Source organism: Leptodactylus fuscus, chromosome 7, assembly GCF_031893055.1.
Source record: "Leptodactylus fuscus isolate aLepFus1 chromosome 7, aLepFus1.hap2, whole genome shotgun sequence".
Taxonomy (NCBI): domain Eukaryota; kingdom Metazoa; phylum Chordata; class Amphibia; order Anura; family Leptodactylidae; genus Leptodactylus; species Leptodactylus fuscus.
Window position 1 is genome coordinate 152,802,255 of NC_134271.1, and position 10,156 is coordinate 152,812,410.

Sequence of the window (10,156 nt, forward strand, 5' to 3'; positions counted from 1 at the left end):
TCCCTATATATACACGTACAAGCCGTCTATATGGGTACAGTATGTTGCTGACCTACCGGACTGGGCACGCTAAGATCCAACAACATCCAGAGCGGTGGTCAGGGCAGCGGCAGCAGGACCCCATATATATACCGGCAGTATACGGTATCTGCTGTCAGAGCATGACTTGTCAGCACAATTTATGGCAGGGTCATTGTGTGGCTGTAATCTCTCCGCCTGGCGAGATAAATCTATTATCAGGGCCATAAATCCCAGGTAATGACTTAACTACTCACTAGATCTCACCCAGGCGACTCCTCTATTTACTGTCTTCTCACATCTCCCAACCACTAGTGACAGGAAAGGTTATGGCGGGGTGTGAGCACCATGGGGGCGGCCATGATGAACCATGTTGCAGTGATATTGTCTAGTATTGGTTTACGTAATGAACAATATGGACATGTTTATAGCTGAATATGGGATCTACTGATGTCTGGGACAACACACTACAGTCCTAATGTACTCCAGGGCCAGATAGGTACATGAAGATGGTCGACCTGGGAGCCTTGATCAGATTCTGGGTTGCCGATGTGGAGGGCCACAATAGTACACAGCCCTCCAGGAGCGGCGACCATGATCTGAGTCATCTCCGTGCCACAGCCGAGTGTCACTTGTAAGTTGCTCCGACCTCTGATGCACTTTTCCTCCTGCCGACCATAGGATAAGCCATCAGCATGTGATATGTGGGGGTCTGACCTTGGATCCTGCACAGATCAGCTGTTCTGGCGGCAGAAGATGCAGCATTGCAGCTCCATCCACTGTATAGTGGTGGTTTTGGGGAACTTTGCACCTTGGCGCTCCCCGTCCACAGCAGCAGCTTATGGTACCTGGAATAGCTAATCTGTGCCCGTCAGGGTGTCCGAACCCCACAGATCAGATACTGATGGCCTATCCCATGGATTGTGCATTGGGGCCAGACCTTAAATGCACTGGACATGAGATTAATATCTGATCGCAGGGGGCCTGACCGCTGGGTCCTCGAGTGTTCGGGAGTACGGAGGGTATAAGGTCCCTCTAAGGCCTCCTTGTGCATTGAACGCCTGTGCACTTGTGCAACCGGTGCTCCATTCAGTTTTAGATCGCTGGGGGCCGGATGCAGAGAGGACCGGTGATCAGGTGATGGCGGCCATGTATTAAAGCACCTCATTGTCTTGTATGCATCTGACAATCCCCGGCCCCCTGCTCTGACCCCACGAGGCGTGCGCTTTACAGGTCACTTGTTCTCCAGTAGTTCCTCTCCGAGCTTCACTGCTTGTCCCTTCTTGGAAGCAGTAATGGCTGCACTCCAGGAATGACCACCTGCCATTTTGGAGATCCTGAGACTCAGTCATTGTCATAATGACAAGAGAACGGAATGGAAAATTACAAAGGCGGAGAAGTAATAGCGCCAACGCCTCACCGCCCCGGACGCTTTGCAGTCTGGTCCGTAAGTGGTTAATGTAAGATTCTTACAGACAGCCTTGGGGGGGCGCTCTAGCTCTGGACGCCACAACCTTGAGTCATGGAAGGAGAAAGCGATCATTATGTAAAGGTGATTCATTATACATGTAATGTATGCGGAGCAGCGCAGCGCACGTACCAGTATAGAGATCAGTATACAGAGCCGGCAGGGGAAAGCAAGGGTTAATATCAATCAGTCAGAAAAACTTCTACCGCAAGATGAAATAAGATACAAGTGAACAACATGGATGACACCTGTATACGGTGAGAGGGAGGAGGAGGATATATATAGATAGGGGGGGGAGGTCAGCTCAGTAACCAGGCGCCCTGACTACAGAGACTCTGCCGCGCACATCACATGGACCAGACCCCGCAATTATATCACCAGACTAATGCACAGAGCTGCCTGCAGAACACGCGCAACCCTTCCTGCAGATCATCACTCCTCCTACATCCTGACAGATACATAATGATCTATCCTGCAGATTGTTACACCGACGAGATCTGCAGAACATCGCTCTGTCCTCTCTGATACACAGTGATCTATCCTGCAGATTATTACACCGACGAGATCTGCAGAACATCGCTCTGTCCTCTCTGATATATAGTGATCTATCCTGCAGATTATTACACAACTGACCTCTCTACAGATCTGCAGAACATCGCTCTGTCCTCTCTACCTCCTGATACATAGTGATCTATCCTGCAGACTATTACACCACTTCTGTACACATCTGCAGAACATCGCTCTGTCCTCTCTACCTCCTGATACATAGTGATCTATCCTGCAGACTATTACACCACTTCTGTACACATCTGCAGAACATCGCTCTGTCCTCTCTACCTCCTGATACATAGAGATCTATCCTGCAGACTATTACACCACAGACCTCTGTACACATCTGCAGAACATCGCTCTGTCCTCTCTACCTCCTGATGCATAGAGATATATCCTGCAGACTATTACACCACCTCTGTACACATCTGCAGAACATCGCTCTGTCCTCTCTACTTCCTGATACATAGTGATATATCCTGCAGACTATTACACCACTGACCTCTCTCCCTCCTGATACATAGTGATCTATACTGCAGACTATTACACCTCTGTCCTCTCTACACATCTGCAGAACATCGCTCTGTCCTCTCTACCTCCTGATACAGTGGTCTATCCTGCAGACTATTATCTCTACCTGGTGGCCCCATTTTCTCCCTTATACTACCTTCTCTCCACCATATACATGTATACCATGACACGGTATAAGAGCTGGCCCAGAGCTTCGCTATATCTCACAACCTCTTCATCTCCTCTTTCCAGTTTTCTCGGTTTCAGAAAGTGCGACATTTGTTGTCCGAGATCTCTAAAAACCCTTCAGCTTTGGTGTTTGCCGTGTTCATTTCCGGTCAATCTCTCCTATTAAGTATAAGTAAACCCTGCCGGTGACTTGTGTGACCATAAAGTCCTCCATGTACATTACACACCTACGGGGAGAGTCTCCATCCCGGGGTTTATTGGGCAGACTTTACAATGTCAGCCATAAAATGCTCCATTTTCCTCTGTACAGAGCATTGGCTCGTCCCGGCCTCATCTTAGGCTCTCGCTCTGTTTGTTCTTCATAATGGAAAGCTAGATATATCTGAGCAAACGGAGCGTAGAGCTGTAGCCCAGCCTCTTGTGGAGAACAACCCCCAGCACTGCCTGATAGACAAGTCAAATGCAAGAAGCTGGGACTCTCATACAGTGTTTGCTCCGAGTCGCTGTCACAGTCCAGTGTGATTCCAGGACTTGGGTGAGGCGGACATGAACCACAGAAGAAGCCCAATGGTGACCGCTGAGGACACAAGGAGCTAGGAATCAACCAGGGATCCTACTACTGGGGGCACATTGAGAGTTGGTGAACCCTCAACTGGTCTTATCAGTGACTACTGAGACTGGAAGCACAATGGAGAATCCTTAGCAAGCTCCACCGACTCTTCCGACGGACAAAGCATAGAAATAGCCAGAGTTGGAAAAGATGGAGCTCAATCTGACTGTGCTCACGGCTGGGAACAATTCTGACGAGATGGCAGGTCTCAGCGTAGATGATGATGCCACCATACCCACGTATGGGCTGGTGAGTTTCCGAATTCTCATCTCTACTATGTACTCTTTGGTCTGTGCATTGGGATTGCTGGGCAACTTCTTTGTGATGTATCTAATAAGGGCTAAGAAGGTCACCGGTCTCACGGCCATAGACATCTTCGTCTTTTGCCTGGCTTTGAGCGATTTCCAGTTTGCTTTCACCCTACCTTTTTGGGCTGTGGATGCCATGATGGACTTCAGCTGGCCATTTGGACATCCCATGTGTAAAATCGTCCTGACGATGACCGTCCTGAACGTTTACAACAATGTTTTTCTACTGACGGCCATGGCGGTCACCAGATATTGGTCAGTGGCTTCGGCGCTGAGTCTTAGGTGCCGAGTGTCCGCCTATGTTGCCAAATGGATAAGCTTTGCTCTTTGGTTATTGTCCTTGATGGCCACCATCCCAACCACGGTTTTTGCCAGTACCAACAAAGTCCTAGGGGATGAGCTTTGTCTTCTCAAGTTCCCTGGAAACAAGTGGCTGGCCACCTACCATCTCCAGAGGGTCATCATTGCTTTCGTCATACCATTGGTGGTGATAACCTCATCTTACATTATGCTCTTGAACTTCCTGAGACAACATAAAATCAATTCCAACAACCAACAACGACAAAGCAAGATAACCAACTCCATCCAACTGGTGATCATTGTCTTCTTCGTTTGCTGGTTTCCCAACCACGCCGGCATCTTTTGGGGGATCCTGATGAAGTACGAAGTAGTGCAATGGAGTGATGCCTACTACTACTTCCATACCTACGTCTACCCAATCACCCTATGCCTTGCTCACAGCAACAGTTGTCTCAATCCTGTTATCTATTGTCTCATGAGGAAGGAATTTCGGAAATCGCTTAAATCTGTATTTTGGGAGGTGACAAGCATGGCTGGTTCTTACTTGCCCACCGGGAAGGACAGACGACGAAACCCTGATCAAGAAACTTCGCTGCCCTTGTATCGGAAATCCAGTTTTCCTCCAACAGCCAGCAAGGACTACCCAGTAGCTTCATTGTCCACCATAACCTTGCTTCCAGAAGTGACCACAAAAGACCAGAGTCAACACAACGGCCAATCGCCTAATCGCCAGGAGACCTCGATACACTAAACGTATGCAGGTAACATGACTTTCCACCCACATGTACATTAACAATCGACAAGTGTTTGTGTCGGAGACGAAAGCAAGCGTCTGTTTTGTTAGCTTTTCGTGAAAAACACACGTACTCCGCTGTCGTGTCCGCAATCAATTCTGTTTAGTCTCCGATATTACAAGACACTTCAAAGTGTGTCAATGACTCCCGAGCAGTAATCCGCACTTAAACACGTCAATACCAGCGATTTGCCTAATGATCCAGAACTGCGTCTCGTGCTTAGTAAACAAGGATCTATTAAATGTCCCTTAATGTATAATTGATCCGATTGCCATGGTCCTGCGTCGCCTGGGCAGCGCTCCGCACAACCGCGCAACACCGTACATCCGTGCAGAAACTTTGACAGAAATTGTATATTAATATCGATCACAAGCAGCTGTGTTGGAACAAAGTGAGGAGATGGAGGTTGTTAGATATTACTCTGTATCTTATCCAAGACGGAACTTCGTTCCAATAAGATTTGTCCTATTAAAGAAACTTTTGGTCGATTGTTACGCCCGATCATCGCTGGGATCGAGAAAGCACGTACGGTAACGATGGATTTCAGCGAATATCTCTCCCTAGGGGGCAAATTAGCTTTTCATTTCACTGCTCTTCCTCGGAGACGGCGATAACAAGCGTCTCATCGATCGGCGCGTTCTTGAGAAGGGCAATCTTCAGTGTGTGATCTGCAATTAACGTCTTCTACAGATTGTTCTCAGCAGACGCTGGAGACCTACTTATGGGACTTCGGAAACTTGACTTGTAACAAGTGGATGTGCTTGGTCTTACATTCGGCGGCGTCTTCATAGACAGTGTTTTTGTGGATATTTGATGGACATCTAACGCCGTGTCTTATTTTGTGCTTTCTATTGTTGATGGAAAATGTTCTCGATGACTCTGCATAGCGATCGATAAACGGAAGGGGTCAAATATCAACAGCAGCATTAGAATAGCGTTGTCTTTTCGGTAGGTGCCATGGCGTGTTGTGTCCCACTTCATACAAACTCTATGTATCTGTTTTTATAAGAAGTTGTGATATTGCAAAACTTTAACCTTTACCATCACCACCCCCGTTTAAGATGTTTGGTATTTGGAGTCAATATTGCGAAAATACACTATAAGGGTGCATTCACACGGAGTAAAATGGAGTGTAATTTGGAGCGTTTACGGAGCGTTTACGGAGCGTATACGTAAACGCTCCGTAAACGCTCCAAATTACACTCCATTTTACTCCGTGTGAATGCACCCTAAGGGTGCATTCACATGGAGTAACGTGCCGCGTGATCTGGCACGTATACGGCGTGTGAGATTTTGAGCGCCGAATACGCTCCCATTGATTTCAATTGGAGTTAGTCTCGTATACACTGCGTCATTTTGTGGCTGTGATTTTGCGGCTGCAAAATAACGCGGTGTATACGATCCAGGCTCCCATTGAAATCAATGGGAGCATATACGGCGCTCAAAATCTCACACGGCGTATACGTGCCAGGTCACGCGGCACGTTACTCCGTGTGAATGCACCCTAAAATATAGAGACATGGATATGTGAGCCACTCAGTTTATGTCCAATGTAAAAGGTTTCTATAAACAAAGAATGCTTTCAGAAATAGAAGGGTTAACAGTTCATTTTTGGGCTGACCTTTGCCCTTTGCCTTCCATCAAGTTCTTCTCCATACTTGCAGACAGTTTTTGGCAGATCTCGGCATGGAGGTTGTTCCGGCCGCCATCTCTGAGAACTAAGCCCAGATCTTCTGTGGATGTTGCTCGCTCCAATCCGTCTGTCTCTTCAGGTCATCCCAGACAGACTGGATGGTGATGAGATCAGGGCTATCATATCATCACTTCCTCCAAAGGCAAAGGTCACACCAAATATTTTCTTCTTTCACCTCCTCCTTGAAACCCTTCTGATTTTGGAACATATCCTTACTTGGCACCTACATACGTTTGTTGCACAGCGCTGTGTGTGTTATTTCAAGTGAAAGTTACCACTGCCAAATATATAGAAGATGAAAGTTTCCATTCACTGCCAGCAAGCAGACATCTTGGAAAAGAAATAATAGTATATTAGAAACATAAATGAACTCTATGATACAGTACGACTGAGACGTATATACACAAAATCACTTTTAGGCTCACAAAGTGAATTGCAGCAAAAAAAAGGAACGCTGCAAAAAAAAACAAAAAACGCAGTGGAGACGTGCTTTGTTTTTTTTCTGCAGCATTTTTTATAGAGTTTTTGCTGTGTTTTCCCTTCCTTGATTAAATGAACCCGGCATATCTCTTGTAACATGTCTGTTACTGTAGGGGAATGATTTATACTCCAAGTCTACAATATGTGACAGTACCATTTACTATTGGGGGGGGGGGTCATGTTTTATTTTTTTTTCATTAGGTCTGTACCAAAACAGATGGAAGTTTTACTAATCCTGTCTAATATTTAGACAGTGTAACCTTAGACCAGACTTTGCACCACCAAGCCATGCGCCCCATTGTCCAACAAGGTCACGAAACACTGGAAACGCGTTGCATCTTCTTCATTGCATTTTTGCCCAATTTTTTCTCTATTAAATTAGTATGCTGCGCATTTCACGTGTGTTTTTGACAGTGTCTGGATGAGGTTAAACAAAATCTCCTTCACTTTGCTGTGTTTTATGGCGGCAGCCGAAATGTAATAAATGTAACAGAAGGAACAAGAGGGGCTTGGGGACAATGACTTGTTATATATAAAGCTTGTTACTAGAGATGAGCGAACACTAAAATGTTCCAAATCCGATTCGAACAGCCGCACACTGTTCGAGTGTTCGAACGGATTTCGAACCCCATTATAGTTTATGGGAGGAAATGCTCGTTTCAGGGGTAGGCAACATTCGATAAAATTATACTTACCAAGTCCACGAGTGAGGGTCAGGCTGGATTCCCCTTGAAGTCTTCTCCATGCAGCGTCCCCGCGGCATCTTCCGGCTGGAATTCACTCTGCCTAGGCATTGGGGCCTAGGCAGAGCCGACTGCGCATGCGAGGAAATACCTGCGCATGCGTAGTCGGCTCTGCCTAGGCCGGTTGCCTAGGCAGAGTGAATTCCAGCCGGAAGACGCCGCGGGGACGCTGCACGGAGAAGACTTCTAAAGGTAAGAGAAGAACCAGTGTTGATTGGCAGAATGTATAGCATGTATAGCACTGTATAGCATTCTGCCAATCAACGCTGGTTCTGCATCGAATCTTAACTTCGAACAGCTAGTAGAGTTCGATCGAGTACAAGTATTTCGAATACCGTAGTATTCCATCGAATACCGAACACTACTCGCTCATCTCTACTTGTTACTTGTGTTGATACGAATAGTATTTGATACTATGTTTCGAATCCCTCGCTCCCATAGGAATGAATGGGAGCGGGTGAACTGCAAGGGGTTAAGCCCCCTCCGCCGCCCCCGTTCATTCCTATGGAGGGTATAGTTTGGGATACTATTTGCTCATCTCTACTTGCTACTAGTTTGTGCACTTTTTACCTTTTTTAATGCTTTATTATTATCAGGAACAATGTGAACAATACTAAATACCGACAATACTGAAAAAAAATGTTGACCCCCCATCTTGGAAACGCTCTCTTACAATCACAATTGTGTCCGACATCTTCCAGTAAATCCAGTTCAGTGATGTGTTGCGGCTGTAAAGCCATTGTTTACTGTCAGGCTGTTCTACATTGTGTTCTGATGTTTCATATCTGCATGTAATAAAGCTGGGTGACAGCTCCGACAAGGGATGTCACCCAGCTGTCCTATAACAGGAGCCCATATACCTACACAATGGTTGTCCTGGTCTCTTATATAGTTGGACGCGTCTGCCGCTGTTCGCCGGATCCCAAGGCAGAGGCCAAGCCTTGCAGGACGCAGCGTACATAATGTGCACAGCGTTCTGGAATGCTGACAGAGATTTTATGGCTGCTGTAACAAGACATTACCTTGTGAAAGGTGAAATGTTCTACAGATCTCGCCTGACCTCGCGGACTCCATGTGCACGCTCTTATTATGGGTCCGGTTATTGCAGATGGATGGTTTTTTTATATACTGTTACAAATGTTGATGGTAAATTGCCTTTGTGTACTATAGTATATACAGTATACATGTGTACGTGTAGATAGATGTGCCCACTCTTGCCATAACACCATAGACTGATGAACATGACGTTGTACAATGTGATTAAAATGACATTGGAAACACGACTTGAAGTCTTGGCGTCTTTTATAAGGGATCTTCATATCCAGGGATGGTTTTTCATACTGAGTGGCCGTAACATTAAGACATGCCACACATACTGTAGGTCCAGGGCTACACGATGACTTGGTGCGACCACAGATCGTCTGATCCCTAGGGGGCCGCAACTGTGATCCTACTAATGTTCCTCAATCACGCTAAAACGCCTGGACGGATTTGCGTGCAATTTTCCACAAACATAGTTTTCCCTTAGGATTGAGTCACAGGCTACTTTTGGTGCCACTAAACAACATGGCTTCCTAGCAGGAGACTCACAAAAGCAGGACTCCTAGCCCCAGCTATAGACTCACACACACTGCCTGGCATTTCCTGCCTCAACCTGCCTGCACACTCCTTACTGTCACCTCAGGAGTAGCCCTCACTCTACTCACTCACATTTACATATAGCTTTCCACTATATAACACATCACATTGTCTGTATTACTACATACACAATATAACAGATCACATTGTTTGTATCACTACATACACAATATAACAGATCACATTGTCTGTATCACTACATACACAATACAACGCATCACATTGTCTGTATCACTACATACACAATATAACACATCACATTGTCTGTATTACTACATACACAATATAACACATCACATTGTCTGTATCACTACATACACAATATAACACATCACATTGTCTGTATTACTACATACACAATATAACACAGCACATTGTCTGTATCACTACATACACAATACAACACATCACATTGTCTGTATCACTACATACACAATACAACGCATCACATTGTCTGTATCACTACATACACAATATAACACATCACATTGTCTGTATCACTACATACACAATACAACACATCACATTGTCTGTATCACTACATACACAATATAACACATCACATCACATTTGCTAGCCCACCAAACTTTTTAAAGCACTTTTACAGTTTCACACGTCTGTGGCCCAATTCTCAAATCACCGCAGACGAAGTCGCGGGTAAAAGCTAGTATCCCATATGTGACATTTTATCATTGGTGTCACTTGACCTCCATCTCCTTATCACTCATGTATATCGAGGGACATTCATCCAGGTATGGTCTGCTGCGGAGTCAGGACCAGGACTCCAGATGGAGAACAGACAGAAGGAAGTTACCATGCGGGTGTGTGATAATAGAGTTATGTGTATATTCAGTCT

The 10,156-nt window shown here is 45.7% G+C and overlaps 1 protein-coding gene across 1 annotated transcript; it reads left to right on the forward strand.

The window, feature by feature from the left end:
* Nucleotides 1-3,485: 3,485 nt before the first annotated feature.
* On the forward strand, nt 3,486-5,076 carry RXFP4 (relaxin family peptide/INSL5 receptor 4). Its single transcript, XM_075281235.1, has one exon. It carries the CDS (start codon nt 3,495-3,497, stop codon nt 4,701-4,703), a length of 1,209 nt encoding a protein of 402 aa, XP_075137336.1. The 5' UTR covers nt 3,486-3,494; the 3' UTR covers nt 4,704-5,076.
* Nucleotides 5,077-10,156: the final 5,080 nt, after the last annotated feature.